The sequence below is a fragment of the Felis catus genome, chromosome D3 (genome assembly GCF_018350175.1).
Source record: "Felis catus isolate Fca126 chromosome D3, F.catus_Fca126_mat1.0, whole genome shotgun sequence".
Taxonomy (NCBI): Eukaryota; Metazoa; Chordata; class Mammalia; order Carnivora; family Felidae; genus Felis; species Felis catus.
This window is the reverse complement of record NC_058379.1, coordinates 23,440,553-23,467,491: the sequence shown is the minus strand read 5'-3', so window position 1 is coordinate 23,467,491 and position 26,939 is coordinate 23,440,553. Positions and strand designations below refer to the sequence as shown.

At 49.1% G+C, this 26,939-nt stretch overlaps 3 protein-coding genes across 18 annotated transcripts in view; 2 read left to right on the top strand and 1 right to left on the bottom strand.

Annotated features, from left to right (window-relative positions):
• EMID1 (EMI domain containing 1) overlaps positions 1-6,888 on the top strand; it is a 48,795-nt gene extending 41,907 nt beyond the window's left edge. For 2 of the 6 annotated variants that reach the window (XM_023241606.2, XM_023241604.2), the window contains 2 exons: positions 1,730-1,814; positions 6,104-6,362. In XM_023241606.2, coding sequence (XP_023097374.1) covers positions 1,730-1,814; positions 6,104-6,228 — 210 coding nt within the window. In that variant the 3' untranslated portion in view covers positions 6,229-6,362. Of the gene's footprint in view, positions 1-1,729; positions 1,815-2,787; positions 2,879-6,103 lie in introns of all 6 variants that reach the window. The other 4 variants (XM_023241605.2, XM_023241602.2, XR_002737241.2 and 1 more) reach the window with 3 other exon arrangements.
• RHBDD3 (rhomboid domain containing 3) lies at positions 1,767-14,299 on the bottom strand. Of its 7 annotated transcripts, XM_045042004.1 has the most exons (8): positions 13,755-14,299; positions 13,374-13,426; positions 12,684-12,831; positions 10,860-11,048; positions 9,849-10,232; positions 8,786-8,948; positions 8,410-8,697; positions 1,767-2,081 (listed from the first exon to the last, which is right to left on the bottom strand). In XM_045042004.1, the coding sequence occupies exons 4-8, from the start codon at positions 11,005-11,007 to the stop codon at positions 1,784-1,786; spliced, it is 1,281 nt and encodes a 426-aa protein (XP_044897939.1). In that variant the 5' UTR covers positions 11,008-11,048; positions 12,684-12,831; positions 13,374-13,426; positions 13,755-14,299; the 3' UTR covers positions 1,767-1,783. The 7 variants fall into 7 exon arrangements, with proteins under 7 accessions (XP_044897939.1, XP_044897941.1, XP_044897938.1 ...); XM_045042006.1 differs by lacking the exon at positions 13,374-13,426; XM_045042003.1 differs by lacking the exon at positions 13,755-14,299 and having other exon boundaries at positions 13,374-13,513.
• EWSR1 (EWS RNA binding protein 1) overlaps positions 13,530-26,939 on the top strand; it is a 27,063-nt gene continuing 13,653 nt past the window's right edge. For 3 of the 5 annotated variants that reach the window (XM_011287727.4, XM_011287726.4, XM_011287728.4), the window contains exons 1-6: positions 13,530-13,635; positions 17,592-17,628; positions 17,771-17,822; positions 19,604-19,727; positions 24,041-24,227; positions 26,173-26,340. In XM_011287727.4, the coding sequence (XP_011286029.1) occupies positions 13,623-13,635; positions 17,592-17,628; positions 17,771-17,822; positions 19,604-19,727; positions 24,041-24,227; positions 26,173-26,340 (581 nt within the window). In that variant the 5' untranslated portion in view covers positions 13,530-13,622. Of the gene's footprint in view, positions 13,636-17,591; positions 17,629-17,770; positions 17,823-19,603; positions 19,728-20,120; positions 20,139-24,040; positions 24,228-26,172; positions 26,341-26,939 lie in introns of all 5 variants that reach the window. The other 2 variants (XM_019814826.3, XM_019814825.3) reach the window with 1 other exon arrangement.

Sequence of the window (26,939 nt, the reverse complement as noted above, 5' to 3'; positions counted from 1 at the left end):
CATACAAATTTTACCAGTTGTCCCCAAAATGCCTTTTTTTTTTTGCTTTTTTTTTTTTTTAATCTAAGCTCATCAAGATTCATGCATTGCATTTGGTTGTTACAACTCTAGTGTCTTTTCATCTAGAACGGTCCCTGTCCTTTTCTTCTCTCTCTTGACTTTGTCTTTTTGTGAGTGTCCCACCATCTATCTAGATTTGCCTGATTGTTTCCTTGCGACGAGATGCAGTTAAATGCTCTTGGCAGGAGCATTGGTGGGGGCTGCAGTACCCTTTATTACATCTTATCAGGAGGTTCGTGAGGTCAGCTTGTCCCACTGTCCATGCTGGGAGTGGCTTAACATAATTTTTGAAGGTCATCCATTTTTAGATCCTGCTCTTGTAATACTTGAAAGGGATTACTTTGGTGTGCGGCCCACGGTGACTCTGACCGTTAGGCTGCAATGTCCAGTCAGTGGCCTGAGAGTATCCAAATCCTTGTGATGTGGACAGGACAGCTGGGTTATAACAGACAGCCCCAGCAAGGCCACAGCAGGCTCACAGACACGTTGGGAGGTCTCTCAGTTGTTAGATGTTGGATTTCAATGGTGGCAATATGCATATGCTACCCCATCCCTTCACTTAATCTGAACCAAGTAAAGGACACTGAGAGAGACTCCCAGATATGTGAGGGCTGGAATAGTTCTATTTGCTGTCCTGGGGTGCTCCTTTGGAATTAAGATATCGACATTCCGGAAACAGCTTTAGTCTGGATTAGGAAAGAGGAAGGAGTGAGGGAGTGTGGAGTTTCAGCCAGATCGTGGACCTCATGCTGGGGAAGGAAAGGACAGACAGACAAACTGGAAGTGAACGTGAGGGCTGGCCTGAGCCCTGGGTAGCAGCCGACAATATCTTGGGGTGGGGAGGCCTGGGGCAGGGGCTTTGGGGGCCCGCTGCCACATCCCTGGGCCTGGGGGCTACAGACCTAGGGATGCTACTTCGAAGGGAGGGTGGGGCTGGGGGCCTGATTCCAGGACATGCAGAATGCAGACTTGGAACAGTCAGAGCCTGGGGAGGGATTGAGCCCAAAGTGAGAAGGGCTGAGGAGTGGACACCTGGGCCTGAGCCTTAGCTTCTCCAACACGTTAAGCACAAGTTCCCAAAAGTGATGCCACTCAAACATTTTCTAATTTTACTTGCCTGTATTCATTTTGATGTTAATGGAAAGAAGATCAGTGGGAGCCTGAGTGGAATTGATGGAATTCATTAGAGTGAGGTTAATGTAGTATGTTAATGTAGGCAAAAAGTGAGTCAGTTTAAAGAATATTAAGTAAACAAGAGTACAGGTGGCCCAGGGATGTGGCAGGAATCACGCAGGTGTCAGGCAACAGAGATCTGGGGGTGCCCCATGACAACCTCCAGGGCAGGCCCCGAGGCAGGTTCTGGGACGGCAGTGTGGCCCCTGTGGCCTGGCACTGCCCTGCCCCCAGTGCAGCAGATGTGCAGGGGTGTGGGCAGAGAGCAGCCAGCTGGGACCCATCAGGACTTACTGAGGAGGCCGCTTCCACCTGTCTTGCCCCTCCCTGCCCCATCCTCCCCCGGCCTTATCCTGGCTGTCCGCGGACCCTGGGTTGTGGCAGGTGGTGTGGGGCCGCAGGTGCATGTCCAGGGTGGGGCATGGGCCACCAACGAGCTTTGCAGGACCTCCTCCCTTGCCCCCTTCACGGCTGCATCTGTCTCTTTCCTCCGCAGGGGGAGGGGTTGCACCAACTACGCGAGGCTTTGAAGATTTTAGCTGAGAGGGTTTTAATCTTGGAAACAATGATTGGGCTCTATGGTGAGTAGAGACAGACAGACGGACAGACAGCCCAGCCCCCACCCACCAGCCTTCCCCAGGCCCTCCAGGGGTGGAGCTGCCTGGACCCAGTCATGAGGCTGGAGAAGGTGCCTGCCCCAGGCAGGTGAGGACGTGAGAGAACAAGGCCACCCATCCCTCAATGGCTGGTTCCTCCTCCACAGGTGAAAGGGAGCCCTAGAAACCTGGGCCCCCACCTCTGTGGTCAGACTGGGCCTCCGGGCATTGTGAGTAATGCGGTTTCCAGGCCTGCAGGGGAAGCAGAGATGACAGATTTTGAGTTTCGAAGAAATTAGGGGCAGTGGAGCCAAACTCCAGACCAGAAAGGGATTGTGGGCAACAGAGCCAGAAGGCAGAAGAGCAGGGATCATGGGTAATAAAGTCAGAGCCCAGGCCCACAGGAGGGTTATGGGTAAGAAATCCAGACTCCAGCCAGGCTTCATTCAGCTCTAGAGAAGTCATGGGTAAGAGAGCCAGTCCCCAAGCCCACAGGACAATAGGTCATGGAACTAGACTCCAGAAGTGCGGGGACTGCGGGTGACGAAGCCAGGCTCAGTCCCCGGGGTACTCCAGGTAATATACCACCCACCAGTTCTGATCTCCCCTCCCCCAGGAGCCCCCAGAGGCTCTCACAGGGCAGGCCTTCCTGGCCCCAAGTATCTCCCTTACAGTTCCTCCTCTGGTCCTCCTAATGTGTCCTACAGGTCCCTTTGGGGGCTGGAGGGAGCCAGACCGTCACCCCAGGCTCTCACCCACCAATTTCTCCACCCATCTGGTCACTTGAGGAGCCAGGCAAGCCCTGTCCCGTTAGAAGGGGAGACCGAGGTAGAGACTCACACCCAGGCTCCTGCTTCAAAGCTGGCAGGGGCCTGGCCCCTACACCCCACCCTCAGCTCCCCGGCCCAGCCCTTGGAGGCCCGACTTGCACCGTCTGCTTTTCTTGATCTCCCATCAGGCTCCTAGCTTACAGAGCTTCCTGCAGCAGCAGGCTCAGCTGGAGCTCCTGGCCAGACGAGTCACCCTGCTGGAAGCCATCATCTGGCCAGGTAACGGCAGGGCGGGCAGGTAGGGGCAGTCCCTTCCAGGAAGGGCCTAGGGACATAGAAGTTACCTCCCACTGCTGGATCCAGGCCAGCAGACACTCCTCCTTTAGTCCTTCCAGCCAGCCAGCAGATGGTGCCTGACACCCTGCTGGCACAGGCTCCCAGATTAGACAGACATAGTCCTGCTCTCATGGAGTACAGGGTGCAAGGACACGGGGGTTGCCCTGGTACGGGCTGCTAGACCCAGGGCAAGGAATACCACGGTGGAGTGAGTACTGTGACAGCACAGAAGTGCCCCTGACCCAGGCTGGGGAGTGGGGAAGGGCATCTCAGGGAGGGCTTCCTGGAGGAAGTGTCATCTAAGTGGAGACCTGAAGGGCAAGGATTGGGGCAAGTAAATGGGCACAGGAACAGCATGAGCAAAAGCCAAGAGGCCGGTTCTGTGAGGTTGCTAAAGAGCAATAGGTGAAGCTAGAGAATCTGGCAGGGCCCAGTTTGAGAAGGCTCTTGAAGGGAGGTAGAAGGCAAGGAAGAAGGTTGGACACCAAGTGGGCAGCACCCCTCCCTGCGCCTGGCTTGTCATGGTGGGGCTAAGGAGGGCCCTCCCCATGAAACGGAGCTTGTGGGTGGCCCTCAAGAGAGGCAGGGATTGGCCACCCTCGGGGCTGAGCTCTGGTCTTCACCTAACCACTAAGAGGCCCCCATAAGCCATCCTTCTCCCACCTCCAGCCACCCCATATCACAGCCTGGTCCTAGTACATCAGTGCACATGGGCCTCAGAATCATGTCCAAGTTCGCATCTGTTTTATGGATGAGGAAACAGAGGCCCCAAGCAGGAAGGAGGGCTAAGGATACAGCCAAGCTTCCTTCATTCAGCAAAACTGTAGGGCACATCTACTGAGTGCCAGGTCTGGGCGGACGCTCTGCGCCCATCAAGTGATGGGGGATCCTCAGTGTCTACAGAGATGAGGGCCAAGGGGTACAGGGGCACCAAAGGATGTGAGTGAGTGGCAGTCACTTCTGGCTATGGGTTGGAGAAGCCTTCCTGGAATGGGGACACTTGCACTGAGTAATGGAAAATCCCTACGAGAAGGTAGAAAGGGCAGCCTTGACAGAGTCCTGCATGGACAAAGACCTGGAGGCTGCAAGGGGCGTGTGGTCTGCTTCCCAAGCTCCTCTCACCTTGCCACATGGCTTCTCTAACTTTTAGAAACATCTGTGACCATCTCCCAGACCTCCTCCCCTCTCACAGATTTGGGACCAAGGACCAAATCCCAGGCTCTCAGCACCTTTTTCAGGTGTCTCTGCACCTCCTCTCTCAGGAGGATAGGGACAGGAACCGGAAGGGACACACTAGCCTTGGAGCCATACCCGCACTTTAGTCTACTGTATCCAGCAGCCCAGGGAGGGAGTTCTGGTCACCTTAGAAAGCCCACGCCCACTCTCTGTGGCCACAAGCCTGGGGGAGTGACCCCATAAGCAAGCTTGGGTGATGGGCCTGAAGAGGGGGTGAGGGAGGAGGGGAGCATTGAAGAAGGAACTTTCCCCTCATCCATCGTACACAGCAGGTGCTAACTAAAGACCCAGATAGGGCTCATGTTTAGGCTATAATCAATAATAATGAGATAGTAACAGCTGTCACACATCCAGCCCCCCAGGCTGGGGGATTTATATCCAGTCCCTAATACAAGCTTGCCAAGTGGGCAATGCCACGCCCATTTCACAGATGAAGAAACAGAGGTTCAGAGAGCTCACATGATTTCCGCAGGGTCATAGCGATAGTAGTGGTAAGGCCAGGGGTCCACCGTAGGTCTGTCCTTTAAAGCTCTGGCTTTTTTCGCTCCATCAGCAAAAGTTCACTGACACCTCTGTTCTGCCAGGCATTGAGTGGGGCCAGGGGAAACCAAGGACCCTGAACTTGATTGTGTCAAAATAGTATCTCATGAGCAACTCAAACAGTAACCAGGCCTGCAGGAGACCTGGGTCAAAAACACATTTAGTGACCATAATAATCCAACATTTATTATGAAAACCACTCCTGGGTACCTTAAACACTTACCACAAGGGTGGGACACAGTATTATCCCCATGTTCCAGATGAGGCTCAGAGGTTCTATACTTGGTTTAGGACTTGGCCCTAGCTGATATTAGAGGCTGGGCTCTGTGGTACTCTCCTCCTATGCTCCCTGATATAGGGCATCAAATCTCCCTTGACTGTGAGCACACACAAATCGGTCTGTCCCAGAGGCCCCAAATTTCGGCCCAGAGGTGCATGGGAGGCTGGGACACACAGAGTCAGGGTGCTAGACAGTTATTATTATGAAGGTATAGCCCATTCCCCTGGCAATGGCCCAATGGGACGCTGGTGCTCACCAGAGTCCAAGTATCCATCCCTTTGAACAGGACTTTGGAGGCTCAGCCAAGTCCCCCATCCTAGGGCTCTGCTCCATGGATGTTCCTCTTCCCCTGGGAAAATAGCCCAACCTGACCTACCTGACCTGTTTGTTTAACTTAGAGAGGGACTAAAGTTAGTGGCAGAAGGCTTCCTGGAGGAGATAGGCCTTCCTCTGGGTTTTGAAGGATGAGTTTTCCAGGTGGCAAAAATGCCAATTGTTGTTTCACTCTTGGGGGATACCTTATTTCCAGGTTAGGGCATATTTCACCATAGTCAAATCAGAACTGATTTCAATATTATTGAAGCTGGTCAGGACCTCAGTGTATCTGGAACTATCCCCCCTGGTTTTAGAGATGAGACAACTGAGCCTCTGACAGAGGTTAGACTTGTCCAAAGCTGCACAGTAGGTCAGTGGCAGAGCCTGGCCTTCCTAAACTCTTCCCCATCACAGGTGGCCTGAGTCTGTTCCCTGACCTTAGTTTACCCAGCTACAAAATGAGGATGATTCACCTATATTCCAAAGTGTGGAAAAGAACTATACTTGTATGGATCATTCATTCACTACGTGCTAAACGTTTCAGAAATATGGCAGGTTCATTTATCCCCCCTTGACAGAGAAAATCAGAGACCCTTGAGTGCTCTTATTGGGCTGGGAGCTGCTAACTCCAGGGGGTAAGGGGAGACACTAATCAGCTTGCAAACTACCCTTTCTCACAGCTCTGCCTCCCAGATGCCAGGGCAGAGTGCCCAGCACCCCAGCCCCCAGAGGGCCGAAGGGAGATGGGCACCTCATACAGACCTCACTAACCCTGACTCTCTCCTTCCCTCCGGCAGAACCAGAGGGGTCGGGGGCAGGCCCTGCCGGCACAGGCACCCCCAGCCTCCTGCGGGGCAAGAGGGGAGGACACGCGGCCAACTACCGGATCGTGGCCCCCAGGAGCCGCAACGAGAGAGGCTGAGAGCAGGGGCGGCCCTAGGGGCAGACCTGGCCTGGCTTCCCTTCCTAGCCTGGACTTGGCCAACTGCCTCCAGGGACCGCCCATGCATATTTATTAATGTCCTCAGGGTCCCTTCTGCCACCTAGGCCTTTGGGATAGGCAAGTCTTGGTCCTGACACCCCGTGCAAGTCTGCCTACTATGAAGCTGAGAAGGGACTGTGGCCTGAGAGGGAGGGGCAGCCCAGGCAAGAGGTGAGACCTTGCTCAGGGCCTTGGGCCTCCATTGCCCTCTGTGAAATAGGATGGTGCAAGCCTGCAGGGAAGGGGTGGCAGGTTGGAGGCTTCGGTATTCTCACGGGCTGCCCGGGCATCCAGGCCTGTGGGCACTGATGGGTGGCTGGAGCTAGGGTTCTTCTGGGCCCTTAGCACACACGGGCTGGTGGGGAAAGGCAGGCTTGCCTCTCCCTCCTCCCCAGCCAAACCTCGGGGAGCCCACCGCAGCCCTCCTCTCCTTGATTTCTGGTGCTGGGTCCCCACCCTGAGCTCAATAGGCAGGACATTGCATAGGTCCTGCCTCCTGAGCCCCCAGCCCCTCCCATGTCCCAGGTGGGGGCGGAGGCATGGAGAGGGAGGGGCACCCTGGAGGAAGAGGTCTCCAGCCAATAAAGGCACCCAACCTGATGTCCCACTGGCCTGGTCTCGGTGTGTGCTTAGATGGGGTGCAGCTGGGCAGGGCCAGGAGCCTCTTCTCTCTTCTTGGTGGCCTTCCCTGCCCACATGCAAAGCAGGACTGTGAGGGCAGTCAAGGTGCTGTTGGGCAGGGGGGCACACAGGGGTAGGTGAGCAGAGCAGAGGCTCACACCATCCCCATTCCCTGGCCAGGTGTTTGGCAATGGCTGCAGCTTCTGAGAAGCCCAAGGAGCAAGAAACTGCCAGACCTTGGGGCAGCTTCCAGATTGGGTGACCCGCAGCATCCCCCCCAAAGACTGTTTCCTCACCCATAAAAGGACGGCATGACCTTCAGGCTGTCCAGTCTGTTTCTGGCCCCTTGCCTGTGGCTAACGGCAGGGCTGGTCTCTACAGCCCCTTTACTCTGGCCCCAGCGTGGGGTACAGCCCCCTCAGGCGACTAGTCTGTAGGCTGCTCCAGGACACACAGTTCCCTGTATCACCCCTCAAAGTCCAGCTTCCCAGGCGCCCCTGGCCTTACCTCTCCCCACAGCCCATCAGCCTCACACCCAGGCCCCACCCTCCACCCTCTGGCTCAGTCTGCCCCTCCCCTTCCTGGGAAGGGGTCAAGGACTGAGGAGGGCCAAAAGGGAGGAGCTGCCTCTTCCAAGCTGAGGAAGCTTCTCCCTCATGGCACCCCCACATTGCTTCCTGTGCAGGGAGCCCAGCAGGGCACAGCCACCAGATCCAGAGCCTCAGGAGACTGACTGAACTGGCCCCTGTACAGCAGGGACACTGTCAGGGTGCGGGCAGCGAAGGGATGATATTCCTGGGGAATTGGGGGAGGTTTCCTGAAGGAAGGTCTCCTGTAGGCTGAGACCCAAGGCTGGGTAGAAATCAGCTGGGAAACAAGATTGCTCCTCAGCAGAGGGTCTTCTATGCCCTGAGGTGGAGGGTGTAGCTTCCCCAGGAAGAGGCTGCAGTTCAGCCTTGGTCTCTGCATTATCAAGGAGCTGTTCGCCTGAAATCAGTCAGTCCCTCCCCGCTCATTCATTCATCCCCCTTGCTGCCAACACAGAAGAGTCAGACACAACTGCTGCTCCCGAGGAGGTCTAGGTTGAAAAGTGCACTGTTTTTATTCTGAACGGTGCCAGGGTGGGGTGCCAGAGGGGCCTCTCCTGCACCACACTGTGACTCTCAGCAGACAGGGCTGGGGCTCCGACTCCCCAACCACAGGTCAAGCCCCTCGTCACCCAAGGGCCTGCATGTGCCAGGGGGGACCAGGGCCCTCAGGGTGGGCGGGTCCACCCCTCCCCTGAGTCACTAAGGCCTCAGTGCCCACCTCCCCCTCAACCAGCAGGGACACGGCACCCTCCACTCGGCCCGTGGCTGCCAGTGCCACCACTGCCTGCTCTGTGGGGAAGCCCATGCGCTCCAGCTGCTGCAACCTGTGGGATGGGGGATCAGGGAGGGAATGTCAGGGCCACCTCCAGCCCCTGCACCAGGGGACCCCACCCCCACCCAACCGCCTTACCGCAGAGAGGAGACAGAGGACTTAGGCAGCCGTAGCGGGCTCTCAGGACACTGGGCTGGCCCCTCAAGGAGTGAGGCCTGGATCCCCTCCTGCAGCATCTGCTCATCCAGGGCTGCCCACAGCGGGGTCCCTGGGGGGAAGACGGGCCCGGTCCAGGCCAGGCCCACCTCAGAGGAGCCCTCCCAGGTCAGCTGCACAGGCCCTAGGCCTGGCGGGAGGTGGGCTGAGCCTTCGCTGCGGGACCAGAGGCTAGGGGAGGCTGTGTAAAGAGGTCCGGGGGCGGGAGGCCTGGAGAAGCAGAAGCAGAAGAGGGCCTGACTGCCAGCACTGCCGCGGATTACACCGGCGGGGCCGCCGTCTTTGGCATCACTCTCACCTGACTCCGGCAGGATGGGTGACCGGCAGCTCGGCCAGGCTGCCTGGGGTAGGAAGGAGTCTGACCGGCCAGCACTCTGCCAGGGCCCTGCACAAGATGCCCTCCTGCAGTGCTTGCAGCCGCCGCTCAGAGAGCTCCAGCCACCGGAAGGCCCCGGCTGCATCTGTCTGCCCGAGGCAGGGCGGCCGGTCAAGGAAAACCAAAACCAGCAGGGGTGAGCCCACACTGCATGCCAGGCCCTGGGCCAAGTGGTGACAGGCATTCCCTCACATCTATCTCCTCACTATGGCCCAGCAAGGGGTGTGTTGTCATCCTAGTCAGCAGCTCTAGGAAAAGGAACCTGCCCGAAGCTACTCAGCGAGTAAGAGGGGGAGGCAGGTGTATCTCCCCACAAAAGCTCTATCCCCTCGTCTCCGGCATCCCCTGCCTGCTCTGTTCCCAGAGCTCTCCGGTCTGACTCAAGGCCCACCCTTGTGCCCAGTGACACCCCCCTCATTGCCCTCAGCCAGGGCAACGTACTCCCCACTGCAGGATACAGCCAGGCCTGGGCAACTGGTATCCCCAGTCCTAAAAAGCCACAGCGGGTAAGCCTGTGCCCACTGTTCTCTCCAAAGGCACGGTTTCCCCAATAGGCACGGAGCATCTTTGGAGCAAAAGCCTGTGTTCAATGCACCTGCACCGCCAGCCACACGTGTTCCACCTTTCAGTGCTGAGCCCCGGGGCTCACTCTCACCCTGGCCTTGCACCTCCTGCACCCTCTGCCTGGCCTGCTCTTTTTCACTTGCCCTGAACCCTTCATCCTGCACATCTCAGCTCAGATGCCACCTCCGTAGGGGAGGGCTCCCCTTTATATTATAGTTGGTGCCTCTACCTGGCCATTAGCCCTCAGCTCCACCCCCGCCCAGTCTGGCCAGAAGAAGACTCACAGATGCTCCCGGAATGTGTTTGCACAGCTGACCTGCAAGGACCTGACCTCCTTGTGCTGCTTCCCTCCCAGGCAGCCTGGAGGCCCAGCCACAGAACCCACATGTCCACGTGGGCCCTGGACCCAGGCAAAGGATACAGGCGAGGCCAGCAAGGAGGCCGCACAATAGCTGCAGGAAGGGTGGCTCGGAGCTGAGCACTGATGTCAAGGCAAGCAGCAGCCACGGCAGCAGCCACGGTGGCAGTACCCCCTGGGGCTGTCTAGGGTGGTAACCCTGCCCCGCCAGCATGGCCAGGTGGACAGGCATGTAGCCACAGCCACCAGCTGCGCTGGGTACCCCGAGGCCTGCCAGCAGCACACCCATTAGCCCAGCAGCCAGGGCGAGCAGGGCAGAGGCATGCAGGAACCGCAGCGTGCCCAGGTGGCACTCCTGCCACCAGCCCAGTGTGGGCAGGAGCAGCAGGCTCAGGAGGAGGCCAGGTAGGGCCGTGTGGCCCAGGACGTGGGTCAGCAGACGGTGTGCTGGGAGAGAAAAGGATCTTATGTGCCAGGTTAGTGGCCCTAACCCCCAAGGCTGTCCCAGAGTGGTAGTCACCCTCTACAGAATACCCACTAAGCCAGCCTCCTCTCCCCAGGAGCCAAAGTCTGCCCACTGCCAGCACTGTAATTACTCGTGAAAGGGACCAAGGGCTTCTAAATGCTGCGGCTGCTCCCCTACTGTGTTAACCGAACATGCTGGAGACATCACTCAGTCTTCTCAAGAGCAACCCAACTATGGATGAGTCACTTAACGTCTGATGGGAAACACTCAGCTGGGGTCACTCCTCAAACTCCCAAGACCTCCTGAATATTCCTGTACTAAGCTGAAAGCCTTAGTTCTTATTTTAAGAGAAAACCACCAAAAAAGGAAGCCATCTGAAAAGAATACCTACTCACAGGCTCCCAGAGCTCTGCTGGCCCCTCTGCCTAGGTGCTCCGCCCTCCCTTCTTGGCTGTGGATAAGCTGGGCATGCTCCTGTCCAAGGCCACTGGGGGCACTGGGTCCTCTCTCTGCTTGACCAGTGTATGATGCATGCCGCTCCTATGAACTGGTCTTAGGCCCTACCTAAGTCTCCTGCCTCTTCCAAGGTCCATGGGGCTGGCTCTCACCCTGCCAAGGGTCCAGCAGCAGCTCTGGGGCCAGGGCAAGGCTGGGGCCAGCCCCCACCAGCCACAGGCAGCTCAGCAGCAGCATCAGGACAGAGGAGGCAAGAGGCAGCGCCGGGGACAGTGGGCCAGGGGGACCTCTGGCATGCATAGCACGGCTGAAGGCGTCAAGAGTGGTCTTGGGGCTGTGTGCTAGGAGTAAAGGAAAACAATAACAATAGTTATTACTGCAATTTTTACCCAACTTCCTTTCAACTACCCTCCCAATGGCTCCATTTTACAGAAGTAGAAACTGAAGCTGGAGAGGCAGGTCCAGCAACTCAACCATAGAGGAGCTCGGACCCTAACCATGAGCTTAGCCATCCTGCCATTCCCTCTGCCTGTGTGAGGATGGTGAGGAGCCAGACCAAAAGGGCTGTGAGTTGATCTGGGGCTCTGGACTCCCAAAAAAAGGGGTGCAGCACCCCAGGACAAACTAAGGGTCATCTCCAGCTTTCCTCTGCCCTCCCTCTTCCCTCAGGTTGCAGACCAGCCACCTTTCTCCCTTCTCCCCTCCACTGTGCCCAGCCTTAGAGCTCTAGAGGGGCTCAGCTGCCCTTGACACAGGGTGAGGCCAACCAATCAGCAGGCAGATTCGGAAGGGGCTAAGGCAGAAGGGCTGGAGGAGGGGCAAGAGTCCCATACCCTAAGTGCAGAGAGACAGAGACGTTCCCTTTCTTCAGCTATGAGTACAGCCCTTCTGGCCCTAGCCCTCCTTCCAGTGTCCCCTCCACTCCTTCCTGCTGTGCATCCCTGGACAAGTTTTCCATCCCCTGAGCCTCTCCTTCCTCATCTGTAAAATGGGGATTAAGAAAATCCTTTCCTCATACAGTGAGAAAAAGAAATGGACTGAGGCAGGGCCCAGCCCACAGCTCCTGCTCAATAAACTGTAGCCATCCCAGCTAATTGTGGGAGGAGGCAGAGATAACTAGCCACCAGTGAGGTGGGGGGCGGGAGGGGGGGGTGGCTCCTCAACATGGAAGCAGCTGCTCCAGCCTGGCTGGTTCAGTCTGGCCCTCAAAAAAGCCAACTCCCAGCTCACAAGGCACAGGCCTTGCTGAAACCTTCTCACCCCCAGCCAGGCCTGGAGCCTCCCAGTGAGCCTCCCAGTGAGCTGATCTCATGAGGCAGAAAGCAAAAGCCCAGAGACAAGAAGACTGCTTCATCTGCTCCTTTCCCAAGAGCAACCTCAGCATCAAAACCCACCTGCCAGTTTCCTGCAGGAAGAATGTAGAAAGTTCCTCTGCCTGCAATGTCCCTCCCTTCAGCTCTCCAATAGGCAAACTCCTATACACCCCTTGAAGCCCAGTTCAAATGTCCCTGTCTCTTGCCCTGGCCTGCCATGTCATGGGTCATAGATCTTATCCTATCTAGTGAGTACAGCTTGGCCTGTCTTTTTTCCTGAGCAGATGGTCTTGACAGGGGGCAGGTGGGAGTGCCCTCCTCTTACTCATCCCCAAGTTTCCCATACGTGTTCACTGAAAGAGAGACACTGGCTTGCTTCCAGGTCCGGCTGAAAGATTTGGGTGAGCCCTGCGCTTCCTTGGGCCTGAGCACGTTTGAGGAGACTAGACCGAGTCCAGAAAGGCAGACAGGTGCCAGCCTTGCCCAGAGCCAAGAAAACCACTGCAAGCCTCCCTCCTTCTGCACCTTCACAACCATTGTACCCAGGGCACCTTACAAGGCTGAAAGACTTGCACACGGACAAACAGAACTGGGACTGGAACCCTCTGGGCCTCAGTCTCTTCATCGATAAAATGGGGCTGTGCACCATCAGACCCTGCCTACCTTACTAGGAAGACCGGAGGACGCAATGAGAAGACAAGAACCGGGAAGATTCTTCCGAGCGATAAAGTGGGAGTCCCAGAGCGTGGGTCGGACTCAGCTTTGTGACTTAGGAAAAGCACACAAATTCCTTGGGCCTCAGTTTCCCCTTCTGTAAAAACAAGGGTATTGGATGGGGGGGTACTAAAAGGGCACTCTCAACGTTGACCGTTACTGGGGGGGGGGGCTCTTAGGATCTGGCGCGCTACGTTCGGGGGGGCGTCCCATCTAGCCCACCCGCCTCGGCCCCCTCCCCCCTCCAGCCCAGGCCACGTGTCCGGGGTACTCACTGCAGAGCGCGTTCCCCCCCCTCCCCCGCCCCCGGAATGCCAGGTGGGGCCCCGGCTGGGAGTCGGGACTCTAGCTTCCCGGAGAGGTCTGAGAGCCCCGAGCCCATTCTGCTTGCACTCGGGCGCGTGACCCCGGCCGGGCTGGCTCGCCACCTCTTCCCCCGCCCTCCCGTCCCCCGCCGTCCGCCGATTAGTCAGCAGTTGTTCTAGGCCCGGGTCCCTTCCCCCAGCCCTCCCGCCGGCCTCCGTGTCCCTCCAAGGCAGACTCTTCAGAGACGGTCCCTAGAGCCAGCGGACGTAACCATTCCGAACAGCTTAGCTTTGAACGGAGAATCACTCCGGGTTGATACCAAGACCCGCTCACCCTCCGCTTCGGACCCTACGGCGCTAGTTTGGCCCGCATGTCACGCCCAGCGCCTTTGAGAGAACATTAGGACAAGAGCTGCAGGCGAGAAGGACGAGAAGGCTGTGGTTCAGCCCTCCTTCCCTCACCCCTGCGGCCTGGCCCGATGGTAGCGCCCGAGGTTGCGGGTTTCGCGCCTGCGCAGTGCGGCGCCTAGAGGGAAAGCGAGAGGGAGACGGACGTTGAGAGAACGAGAAGGAAGGAGAGAAAATGGCGTCCACGGGTGAGTGTGGTGAAACCACGGTCGCGCCGGCGACGGTCGGGACACCCAAATGTGAGGCCGCTTGTCTCAGGGGGTGGCCGAGACGACTAAATAGAGTTGCGGAGAAGGGTGTGAGGTACCTTCCGGGGCCCGACGAGCTCGAGGGCCCGAGTTCTCCTCCCCTCCCCCCACCGGGAAGGCCGGTTCTGGAATCTTCCGGCGCCCCCGGCGCGCGGGGTGCATGCGGCGGCGGGGGCGCGCGGGGCCTGCCGTGGTCTCCATTGTATGGCGGCCGTCGGGTCCCGCGCTCCGGGCTGCTCGCCACGTGGGCGGGGCCTTAGGCCTCCGGGCCCCCGCGTGGGGATGGGGGTAGGGCTCGGCAAGGCCTCGAGTCCGGCGCCCTTAAACCGGAGCGCGGGCGGGGGGGAGGTCTCGACGGCTGCTCAAGAAGTCGCAGCACTGCCGCTTCTGTGATTCCTCACCCCACCCCACCCCCATTTTTAGGGAGGCGGCCCAAGCTTGAGGGCGACTCTGCTTCGCCGAGGAGCCCGGGGGGAAAAGCAAATAAACAAACAAAAAAGGCATCGCGGGTTTGTGAGCCGAGGGGTGCCGACCTATGAGCGGGCGCCCCGTCATGGCCTGGTCGGCAGGGGCGTCCGGTGTGGCCGAGCTGCCCTCTCGGCGGGTTCTAGCCCCAAACCGAACTTCTGCCCGACTGGGCTTTGGGCGGAATGTGCTTCCCCCTCCAGAGCAAACCCCCCCCCCCCCCGCTTCGTTCTTAACTATTATTAATCCCACTATTTTTTCTCCTCAAAAAGCGATTCAGTGGCTTCCCGGGGCCATTTTTCAGCAAATGCCGAGGGAGATCCGTTGTATAATAAGACCAGCCTGGATCGCGAGGCCAGAAATCCCTACCGAAAGGAAATTCTGGCCTCTTTGACCTAGGAGAAACAAAAGGCCCAAGTCGGCATTTGAATTATTCTTAAGCAGTTGCCTCGCACGTTTATTCGACTAGGTTAAGCTGGCGGGCTTGTTTATCTCTTGGACTGATACGAGAGAGGGAAGGGAGACGCAGGCTGGACTTTGAAAGAAAGCCCGGGGTGGGGGTGGGGAGCTCGAATGTGAAAATCTAGGGTGGTCTTTGATGCGTGAGTTGTTTAACCTTGTAGCCTAAACATCACCGGCAGTTTGCAGCCTGTTTGTGCACTAACCTGCGGTTTTTGGTAGGGCGGGGCATTTTTGCCTCGGGTTGGGGGGGGGGGGGGTATTCTTAAGCCATCTAACACCAGGCCTTAGAAGCAGTGGTAGAAGTCGAGGGAAGACCGGAAAAGCTCTGGTTCCTTCCGAGATTTAATTTGAAAGGGGTCCAGAATCCAGCAACTTATGGACAATTTTAAGTCTTCCCCTGCTGTGTGATCAGTAAACAGGCAGGTAAATGCTGGCTATGGGTTCAGAGTGCCCATAGATGAGAGGACTCTGAAATACCACAGCCCAAGGCACATCCTGGTGGAAAGTGGTTTCTGCAGAGCCCTTTCCACCTTCCTCTTCCTTGGCGGTGTTTAAATTTTGTGAGGGGAGAGTGCTATTCTCCCTTCCCTCTTTAAGCATGGGAAGTCAAAATGTGTATGGTCAAATTTTTGCGAGGCTGGACATGCCAGTTTCTTGGTCTACTTTGCTGAAAATGTTTTTTGGAAACCTCCATGTACTGTATTAGAATTACAATTGCGTTTTATGTTAGACACACAGTATTAGGCCAGCTGGAGGATCTTAAATCATGGACTTTGGTTTCCTTACGTTCAAAATGAAGGAGTGAGGCTAGATCTTTTCAGTGCTTTTTGAGCCCTGAACTTCTTGACCTTATAGAATATTTGGTTCCCACAAATTACTCCATATTGACTTTAACTCATTATGTAGTCTGAAGCTCTAAATCTCTGTTTGCATAATGAGTACCCTAAAGTATCTGAAAGTCACTACTTTGGGTAATGTAAGATGTGGGTTTTTTCCCTCATGTATGTTATAGATAGAAAAGTGAAGTCGATGTCCACTTTAACAAAGAATTACAGTGCAAACTCCCAAGTAACCACCATTCAGACCAAGAAATAGAACATTGCCAGCACTCCGGAGGCTCCCTTCTCCTCAACTTGTCTTGTATTTTTAGTGGAGTCTTCAGCTGCACATGTGAGGGTTAAAAACAAAGTATAACTGACTGCTAAAAAAAAATCTGACCATTGTGTAACTAGCATTTTTGAGTCCATAAAATGTTTGTGTGCTGTAGGTAAATAAAATAAGTTCTCAGGAAACAAATTTGCTACCTCCCTTAGCCCACCCGTGTGGGACTAAATGGGCTGGTTTCACGCTGATCTGAGATCATTCGTTGTTCCATATCAGCTTTGACAGTTTTCTGTTTTTACATAACTGTTCTTGTGTAAAAGTCCTGTTGCAAAGTTGAACTTATATGTCAGCAATTTAGAATAATTTCTCATATAAGACACCAACAAAACGTAGACTGAAATATTTTATTTTTGATGCTTCGTTTGTTTTGTGAATACCACATGGAAGAAGTGATTTGCATTTATTTTTTATGCACTACATAGGAAGCATGACTTGTGCTTTTGAAAATGCCTTAAGATTATCTTGAACAAATCAATTTGTTCATTATACAAAGCCTTTGGACGTTTGATTTGATCATGTTGATTATTTGGGATTCTGTGTTAAGGCTGTACAGAGGAAGGAAAGTAGTTACAGGTAGAGAGGTAGAAAGGTCACCCTACTTGAAGAGAGATTCAGCAAAATGCTTTGGGGTCAGGTGGACTGTGAGGCAGGCTTTGGATGGAGTGGGGGTAGATAGAAACTCATCTGTGAAGAGCTGAGATAGCTGTCCACTGTTGCTTTCAAATGAGGGGCTACTTTCTGATTGGAAAATAAAGGACCCTTTTGTTTAGCGCTAATGGCAGTACTGTCTTCTGGCATAGAAGAAGATAAGTATTTCTTGTGGAAAGTAAAGCATTGGGCAGAGTTTTCAAAAATAATTAACTTTAAAAATATATGTCAAGTTCAGTAGTGCTGTGAAAACTTCTTAATCATTTTATTTTCTATTTTCACTACTTGTAGACACCTCAGTGAACCAGAGTTCCTTTCTGTGCATGTTGTAAATTTCATATGAGAAGGAAAATTATGGGAAGGATTATGTAGAGGGAGAAAAGAAGAAAAGTTGTGGGTTCGTTTGTTTTCTTTAGAATTGAAATCATTTTGAGTTTTTAAAAGATATTACCTAAAACCAAATTACTCCCGTGCTTTCTTCTCTGCCACATTTCAGATTCTGAAACTTTTAACTGCTGGGATTTATGTCGTGTCTAGCTTCTGACTTAACTGTACACATGTAACCCTGATATACTTAGGAAGGCCTTTAAAACACTGGATTGAGATGGCTCTCCTTTTTGCCATTCCATGTCACAGTCCTGCTAGGGAATTTTGGTTGGTCTAACTTGCTAAAGTGAGGGAGTGATAGAAAAACTAGTTTTTGAGGAGGTGTAGTGACTGATGTAACCAGTCTGATGTTAAACATTGTGTGATATTGTGGCATGCTTCATTTTTATATGAAGGTAAAACTTCTGATCCTGTTGGTTCATCTTGGGGTTTTTTTGTTAGTCTTAGGCTGATGATCCATGTATTTGAAATGACAGCCTGCAGTTAAGGGGGGTTTGTGGTCATGGGAACCTTCAAAGTAGCTCTGCCAAATCAGCTGATCTTGACCTCATTAGCTGGCACTATATTCAAACTTTGAATTTAACTGGCTTAGACTTATTTTTTGGTTTGATGTTGAGAGGCAAGAGGTACTTATTGGAACCTGTATTGGCCTGTACTTCCTCTCAACAATTTAAAGAATTTATCTCTGCCACCTGAATTCCTTGACCCCTTTTTTTCTTTTTCCTTGCCTCTGCTGACTTGACACTATTTTCTCTCCTTGTTTCCTCTAGATTACAGTACCTACAGCCAAGCTGCAGCCCAGCAGGGGTAAGTCAGTCTTTTATAACAGGACTTTGGGTGTGATTGATTATACTGTTTTTAGAGTACCAAGTCTCCTGGAGTTATAGAGAATTTTGTGATGGAATCTGAATGTTCTGTATTCAGTTCTTGAATTTAATTTTTCTTACAGCTACAGTGCTTACACCGCCCAGCCCACTCAAGGATATGCACAGACCACCCAGGTAATCTTTAAGATAATTGTATGTGATTGCATCCCCAAGCAAAATGTTTCTGTCAGCCATTAAAACAATAATAGATACAGATATTTTTTAAAAATTCAGTAATAGGAAAGTATAATGTGCTTGTAATCATAAAAATACCCAGGTGTTTTAAACTTTCACAGTGGGAGTGAAATGACACCATTCTCAAACTGGGAATTACTAGCTCCCCCATACCTTTCTGGTATCATTTCTCAAGTTAAGTGCCTTGTTTTGTGCTAGGTCTGTCTACATACTATATTCTGTTTAAATTTATTTAACTTTATTATACAGCAATTCTGTCAATACAAAAAATTGCAGTGCATAGATATGTCATTTGCCAGTGTTTACACAGTAAATGGCAGGATCAGCTCTGCTAAGTATGGCTGCTTAGCTACAGAGCCTCTGAGCCCTTTCCAGTACAGGAGCTTGTGTTTAAAAGCCTAGGCCAGGGTACCTGGATGGCTCAGTTGGTCATTTAAGTGCCTGACTTTGCCTCAGGTCATGATCTCATGGTTTGTGAGTTTGAGCCCCAACTCAAGCTCGGCACTGACAGCTTGGAGCCCGCTTTAGATTCTGTGTCTCCCTCTCTCTCTACCCACCCCCCTTCCCCCCCACCACTTGTATTCTCTTTCTCTCAAAAATAAATAAAAATTTAAAAAAAAACCCAAGTGGGGGCACCTGGGGGGCTCACTCGGTTAAGCGTCCGACTTCAGCTCACGTCATGATCTCACGGTTTGTTGGTTTGAGCCCCACATTGGGTTCTGTGCTAACAGCTCAAAGCCTGGAGTCTGCTTCAGATTCTGTGTTTCCCCTCTCTCTGCCCCTTCCCCACTTGAGCACTGTCTGTCTGTCTGTCTCTCTCTCTCTCTCTCTCTCTCTCTCTCTCTCTCTCTCTCAAAAATAAATATTAAAAAAAATTTTTTAATGATAAATAAAAACTCAAGTGAGTATAAAGTTAAAAAAAAGAAAAAGCCTAGGCCAACAAGTGTTAGAAACTATCATCCTAGAATTCTTAAGATCACTTCAAATTCTGTAATGATCCATACATTAAATGGGTGCTAATAATTCTTCCATGGAAACATCCTAGGACAGACAGATTATGAAGTGTCTGGCAGATCTTACATAATTGGTCATTCAAATCTCAAATGTAATCTTGCTAATAACCTGGAAGAATACCTCATTCCTTGCCAGGTTTTAAGTATTAACTAAAGTCCAGGTTCAAAAGACTGCCCTTGATATGTTAACCTTAAGAGGAGACACTTGGTGTTCTGGTTTGGTTTTTGTTTTTTTGTTTTTGAAGTGATGTAATAGTTTTTAAATCTGTATGTCAGGCTGAAAATCTGGTTATCAAATCAACAGATTTTAATCCCATTTTCCTTTTCTTTGGCTCATTTTGCCTTCCTAACATTTGTTTCCAGCTGCTAAAACTGCTACACTAAGTGTTGGCAATTATGCACCTGTTCCCTTATTGCCCATCCCTTGAGAGTCTCTTGTTAATCTCTTGTATGTTAACTGAGATTTTGCCTAATTATCTCAGGAACTTTTTTGTAGTTAAGTTTACAAAAATATGAGTGAATTAGATAAGGGAAAACAAGCATTTGTGATAATGTAATCACTTGTCTGTTTTTTCCAGTCTTTTTACTAGAAAGCAATATTTTTGGCTTTGGTCTCCCAATTTGGAAACTCAGAAATAAGTCGATCTATTTTATTGCTAAAATACAAGGTTTACATATCAACTTCCTGCATGCGTTTTCTTTGAGCAGGCATATGGGCAGCAAAGTTATGGAACCTATGGACAGCCCACTGATGTCAGCTATACCCAGGCTCAGACCACTGCGACCTATGGGCAGACTGCCTATGCAACTTCTTATGGACAACCTCCTGCTGGTAAGGCCTGCCTTGGAGAGACTTTTGGGTCATAGCCACTGGGAGTTTGCTAAGAATCTTGTTATTTATGCTGTATATTCTGGTCCATACTTTGGCATCTGGGGATCCTTTATTTTTAGGAGGAGCACTTTTTTTGGTCTCTTTTTTCTTTTCTTAGTTCTCCTAAAGGATCTGTAATAGAATGTGGGTGGGATAATTTTCTATTAACTATTTCATACAGTGTATTGAATAATTTCATAACAAAATGGAGAATATATAAAAGATTGTGCTAATGGTAATACTGGGTAAGAATGAGCCTTCTTAAAGTGAGCTGCTTAAAATCAAACTGATTTTCACATCTGTTTGCTTCATCTGATAGTGTACCCTCTACTTTTTGTTTTGTGCTTTCCACAGTAGAAGGGACCAGTACAGGTTTGACTATCCTGCTCATTCTTGCATGGGAAATGCTTTCCATCTTGTCTAACCCTGTAATGTTGACCCTTTAGGTGTTTCCATCTGTTTAACCCTCAAACTTTCTAACATCACACACAACAAGGTGCTAATGGGAAATTGCTTCAGGTGCCATTCACAGATCCATGTCCTTTTCTTTTTGTGATTTTGGGAAAGGTTATGCTTTATTTTACATTATTTTCTGTCAGGTCCTAATAATAGTTCACTTTCCCAAAGGTATTTCAGATAACTATTCCCCAGCTGACTTCCTCCTATTCCCTGAAGAATAGATTGCATGAGTAGATTTATTTAGAGGAACAGACTGCCACCCTGCATGTAATGTTTGTCTCTTGGTTGGTTTCCAGTCCAGACACATTTTATTTTCTGTTTTAAATGTTAATTATTTTAATTCATAGTATGTCGTACCAGCATTCCAAGGAGCTAAAAAAACAAACTACTCTGAGAATTAGAACAAAGTATACCCTAATACTAGGATTGAGTGGAATATGTGAAAAATTTATAAGAATTTTTATGTTTAGTGCTTCTGCATAACATTTTAAAATCCCTACCTTCACCTCACCCACCCACTCCCGTCTTTATTATTATAAGAGAATATTGAATATACAGTAGTCTTAAAGATGTAAAAACTCTAATTTTCCAACTATTTTTAGTTCCCTGTTCTATTAATCAAGAGTCTTTAGTAGGGGGAAACCTATATATGTAATTTATGTCATTGAGTGACAATGTCCTGGATTTGATGGGAAGAATTCCCTAATCTGTGTAATTAATGCAAATCTCATATAGCATGAGAAATGTTTGCACTTCCTGTTGGTGTTAGTACTGGAAGAAAAGCTGGAACTAGTACCATGCAATTTGAATTGTGAGATTCAATTTTGAAATCGTGAGGTGAACTTTACATACCAAGCTACTAGAGTTTTATATTGATCATAATGAGCATACAATATTAGTTTCAGGTATACAACATAATGATTCCATATTTGTATATGTCGTGAAATGATTGCCACGGTAATTCTAGTTAACATCTGTTGGTACACATGGTTAACAAATTTTTTTTCTTGCATTGAGGACATTTAAGATACAGTGTCTTACCAACTTTAAAATATACAAGACAGTTTATTAACTATAGTCAAGGTGCTGTACATTACATCCTTGGGATTTATTTATTTTGTAAACCGAAGCTTTTGACTACCTTCACTCAATTTTAAAAACAAGTATCATTTGAAAATAAATAATACAGCTTAGATCTAGCCTTTGGAGTCTAGATCATTTTATAGGGACGTGATAAAGTCATTTATAGGAAATGCAGGAGTCTTCTAGGTTCTTTAGAGTCATGTGTTCTCATTGTCATTAAATGGACAAGTTCTATCATGAGTACAAAAACATAGGACATTCTGATACAGAAACCAGTGGTTTTAATGAGCAAGAGATTGCACTTAATAAGGACTGTTTATATGGATTTTATAGTTTATGGAGAACCATTTATACCTCCCTTAGTGCTCCCATTGATCATTGAAGTGTAGACATCAAAATTAAACCTGATGGGCAAAACTGAGGCCAAACCAAACTAAGTTAGGAACCTTCACAGGCAGTGAATGGGTTCAGACACTTTTGTCCTTACATCATGCTGTGTTTACACATAAAAGTCATCAGATAGTTACTGGAAGGAATGTATGAAAAGACCCTTTTCTCTTAATAGAGTTTTTTTCTATATTAAACTTTAAGAGAAAGTGGCCATATAAATCTCGTCTCATTACTTAGAATAAAAATCCGAAACTTCAGTTTTTACCATTCAAGTCGAATAAAAATTTTGGTTGATTTGTGTAATGTTTCCTTTTTCCGTAAAGTCATCAGCACAGAGGAGATGTGTTGTCTTTTTGCTGTCAGTTGTTTTTATTGTCATTAAATCATTTTGCTCTGTTAATTTTTGCTCATTTGCCTGGCTGTTTGTGTGGGTACTACAGATTATTTTAAAGATTATTAATTAACCCAGTGTCTATTACCTTAATCTTTAGCACTACAAGGCTCTAACAGTTACTGCGTAGTTTTATGACATCAGTTGTTGGCCTGATCAGTCATAGTTTGTTGTTTTTACTTGCCCTTGTGAATCTTATAGATGGCCCTGTCATCTGTAGGGGGAAAAAATCTGTGTAGGAGTAATAGGGTAGGTGGAATTAGATTCCAGTTAAATTTAAATAAATGAATGCTTTATATGTTTGACATTAGGACTCTGCAGAGAACTTTTAAATTAAATAAGCAGACGAACGACATGCCAGCTCAAAAAACTTCCATTGCTTGGGGCTTTCTGTTTTATGCATTATGCTTTCATATACATTTCAGCCTAGCAGTTTTGAGAAGGAAATAACTGTCTTTGTGTATAATTAACTTTAGAATTTACCTAAAATGTTTGGGATGGAGAAGAAAGTATTAGTCTGTCCAACAAGAGGTGATAACTTTAGCTTGTACAGAGGGAAGTTGGTATTGGCTAATAAGGTGTGTGTATAGTGAGGACACTTTACTAAAGGTTAAGGCCCTAAATCCTAACTAAATGAGCAGTCTTAATTCAAGATTTGTTTTTAAGTGCTGAAACTTTTTTTTACTTTAGTTGAGATATAGACTATTTTTTGGTGGATATAAATGCTGAGAACTAGACCCAACTTTTTGTTGCATGGCTTACTTGTGCTCATTGACCATGAGGAGTCAGAGAAGAGCCCAGTACCAGGGAAGTTTATAAGATGTCTCACAGGAGGAGGATTCAAGTTAGAAGCTGCAGATTTGGGGGCCTTTTGTCACACTGCAAGCCCAAGTTGCAGATGAAAGGGTTTGCATCCTGCCTGGTCTGGTAGAGGCACAAACTAGGGAGAGAGCCTACCTTGGTCTGCCTTCTCCCAGTGAGAGCAGGTCTTTGTGATGCTAACTCTAGGGTCTACTTCCAATATTGCCAAATGGGAAAAAGACCTTTTAGCTTGTGGTGGGTGAAGAAAGGAAGGGGTGTATGGGTAGTTTGATGACAAGCCTAGAATCTCAGATGGTTTTATTATGTGAAAAATATTTATCTTTTAAAGGTTTATTTGGGGAGTATTAAGTTTAGTTAAAATCATTTATCAGAAAGGTCAAATAGGGTAACCTTCATTGGTTATACTTAAGTAATATAATTTGTAGTGTCTTATTACTTGAGTGCCATTGCAAAACTTGGTGCTGGTAACAAACATCTTTTTAGTTGTTACCTGAAACAGAAGTAGCAATTGTTGGAGTGTTCATTTGTTCTGAATATCTCCCACTGAAGATTAAACACGTGTTCTCTGTGATTCAGTTTCCTTAAATCTGAACTGTCCGTTTTGTAGTAATTGGGATTGAAAGTAAAGTAATTCCAAATTACAGGTTTTATTGCTGAAACTAGTACCTGGATCATTACTTTCAGCTATTTTAGCAATGTGTCATTGGCTTTTCCCTTTCTGGGGTGTTTTATTCTTGCTTGAGAGTTTTTTGGGGTACTTAACTAGTCAATAAAATTGGTAAGAAGGCCTGCTAGCAAAACCAGAGTAGATTTAGCAAAAGCCGACTTTTCTCCTATTCATTCTGGGGGGGGGGGGGGCTGCAGCAAGAACCTTGTTTTCTGTAACATACCCTATTTCCTCCTTTCTGTTAAGTGTGGTTGTAGAGCAAAAAAGAGTGCTTTGCTGAAAAGTGGGCGACTTTCAGAGAACTTAGGCTTTAAATACTGGTTTGTCGCTGAACGGGAAATTTTTAAGGGGCTAAATATTGTGGTTGAAAGTAGGTGGTTTGTTTACAAATTGTTCTGTTAATGAGTGTATAGGCAGATCTCTGAAGAGCCAGGAATCTGATATAGCTGTCCTTTGTTCTAGGTTATACTACTCCAACTGCCCCCCAGGCGTACAGCCAGCCTGTCCAGGGGTACGGCTCTGGTGCTTATGATACCACCACTGCTACGGTCACTACCACCCAGGCCTCCTATGCAGCCCAGTCTGCATATGGCACTCAGCCTGCTTACCCAGCCTATGGGCAGCAGCCGGCAGCCACTGCACCTGCAAGGTAAGGCCATGCTCACCTAGTTCTGATTCTGCAGGGCATCAATCTATTTTCGGGAAAGAGAGCAACTATGCACACTTAAGAGTGTCCAGGATTTCATTCCTTTTTGATGGTTACTCTTAACATACTTTTAAGTGTTGACTGTGTGCTTACAATCATCACGCTAATGTGCTAGGACACACCACAAATACATTGTTCTCCATTTAGTAGAGAAGTGGTGCCATCCAGGGGCCAAGATGAGGAATGTCACTGGCCAGATGGTCTAGTTTCAGAAGAGTGATCTTTTAGGATAGGAGGCTATTACCAAACCCAGAAAAAAATCGGGTGTGTGTTTTCCCTCACAACAAAGCTGATAGAGTTGTACTATTGGTGCTTTTATTTTTCGTTTTATTGGCCTTGTAAATGGGTAACACGTTTCTCTTTGGGAAAAACATGGCAGTTCACAGTAAAGGGGAGGTGGGAAGTCCTAGAGTGGTGTCTTAGCTGAAGGAATTGACATGATTTTTTCTGTATTATGTAGTTTGGTTATCTAAATACCACAGGCAAGTATACATTCTTAACTGGATATCCTGTTATGGGGTGAATATTTGGGCAAACACATTTCATACTCCATGACTAATTAGCAGGTAAACAATATTATTACTTAACAGAAGATTTCAGGTCTTTGCTTTAGGCAATGCACATAGGTGGCATCTGCATACAGTCTTGAAGGAACATTGAATTCTGATTTGAAAGAAGACTTTAGGGAATAAACAAGATCAACTTGTAACCTAGACTTTTTGCCTACTGTAGAGGTAAGAAATTAGCTCTGGCAAACACTCATGAAATTACTTCTAATGTGCACAGTGAGTAATCAGAGCTACTTGGTAGTCTGCATCTGCTAGACGGCCTGTGCAGTAGTTAGGTGAAACTCACTGATTCCTATAGGGCTCCATTTCAGTTGACCTAGGCATTGCAGAGTGTTATCAAATGTTAAAAGGCCCGTTAGATGATCCGTTGCAACAGTATATCCAAGCTGTGGGGTGGGGGTGGGGGGCAGATCTATTAATTGGTTTTTATAAATTACTTTTTTTGGTTCCTTTTTTTCCCTCGAGTTTCAATCCTTACCACTTTAAAACTATCTCGTGACCAGTGACAGCTACTCCTCTTTTCCACTGGAAAGAGGGGGCTTGTGACCTATTTCAGCTCTGGAGAAAGCAGTACTTCCACATCCTGTCTGGTCTGCCTACCGATTCTTGGGGGTTTGCTTAAAATAGCTCAAGCTCACTTTGCTACTGTCTTGTTGCACAGTTAGGACTGAGAGGTAATAGAAAACCCTGGATTTTTTGTTTGTTTTCCTTCGGGATTGGGATTGGTTTTTATCACTTAAGAATATTTCCCAGTTCATCGAGCATTGGTGAGAGGCATGTCCCTCCCCTACTCTGGTATTTCCATTATGGAGATTTTCAAGCAAAGTTAGAGTTATTAGTGGCAGTCGGAGTTAGGAAAATGTGTTTTCAGGTTTGGTCCTAATAAATGAGAAACATAAAGTAACCCACAGTTACTAGACAGTACTAAAATTTCTGCGTTACTGTTAAGTTTCTTGTCTGTCTGCAACATCCTTTTTGAGAGAAAGCATTTTCTTACCTAACAAACCACCTCCCCTCCCAGATCACTTAAATTGGCAGCAGAAAATCTTGTAACTGCCTTTCATAGCTGTGTTAATGTGGAACAAGTGGAACATGTTGGTATCTCTTCTGTGGGTGTGATGAATTCTCCCTCTTTTTTCATGTCCTCTTCCAGCAAATACAGTTGGACCAACACTGGGTTTGATGTAGGTCACTTCACAATTGTATTTACTTCCAAGCTCAATCCTACCATTGCACATTGCTCCGAGGTTGTAGAGTTCTTATTCCCGGGAGTTTTATGGTTGAGGGAAAAAGTCTTACTTTTTTATTTCTCCTTTTAGACCGCAGGATGGTAACAAACCCGCTGAGACTAGTCAACCTCAATCTAGCACAGGGGGTTACAACCAGCCCAGCCTAGGATATGGACAGAGTAACTACAGTTATCCCCAGGTACCTGGGAGCTACCCCATGCAGCCAGTCACGGCACCACCATCTTATCCTCCTACCAGGTCAGTATCCTCCTGGCCAGTGAGCTAGTAGAATAACAAAATCGTTTTTTGTCAGCCTGTTGACGTGCTTCTTCCTTAGGTGAAATGGGTTATCTGACTCAGTGTTTAAGCCTGGCCATGCAGTATTATATTAATCAGTCTTAGGTCCCTGTAGTAGTACCTGGCAGCCAGTAACTCTTTTCTCTTGAATACAAATGAAAACATTGTTACCACTCCAGGTTCTTCCTTTTAATTTTGCTCTTTTAGCTAATTCAGATGCATGAAAAACAGGTATATGAAAACAGGTAAACCCAACCATGGGAGCCACCTTCTCCAATGCAGTTTGGATGGATAAAGTGCAGGACATAAAAAAGAAAAGAAACTTCACTGTAATCATTTCATATTTGACTTAATTCAGAGGTCCGTTCATGCACAAGTCTTTTAACGATCGGGCCAGGGCCTTTACTTTTGTCTACAGGCTTATTCAACATTTTCTGTCTTAGGTTAACCACACCAGCAGCTGTAATGTCTAGTTTGGGTTTCTTTTAATAGTAGAGGAAAGAACTGCAAGTTTTCTCGCTCACGGTTTAATTAGAAGCAAATTTTCAAATGAATTGTCT

Coding starts and splice junctions, on each gene's coding strand:
- RHBDD3 (XM_045042004.1), bottom strand. CDS start 11,007: ATGCATGCCAGAGGTCCCCCTGGCCCACTGTCCCCGGCGCTGCCTCTT. Junction 10,233..10,859: donor GCTGCTGGACCCTTGGCAGG/GTGAGAGCCAGC, acceptor TTTCTCTCCCAG/CACACCGTCTGCTGACCCAC. Junction 2,082..8,409: donor TCCTCTGTCTCCTCTCTGCG/GTAAGGCGGTTG, acceptor CTTCCCCTGCAG/GCCTGGAAACCGCATTACTC.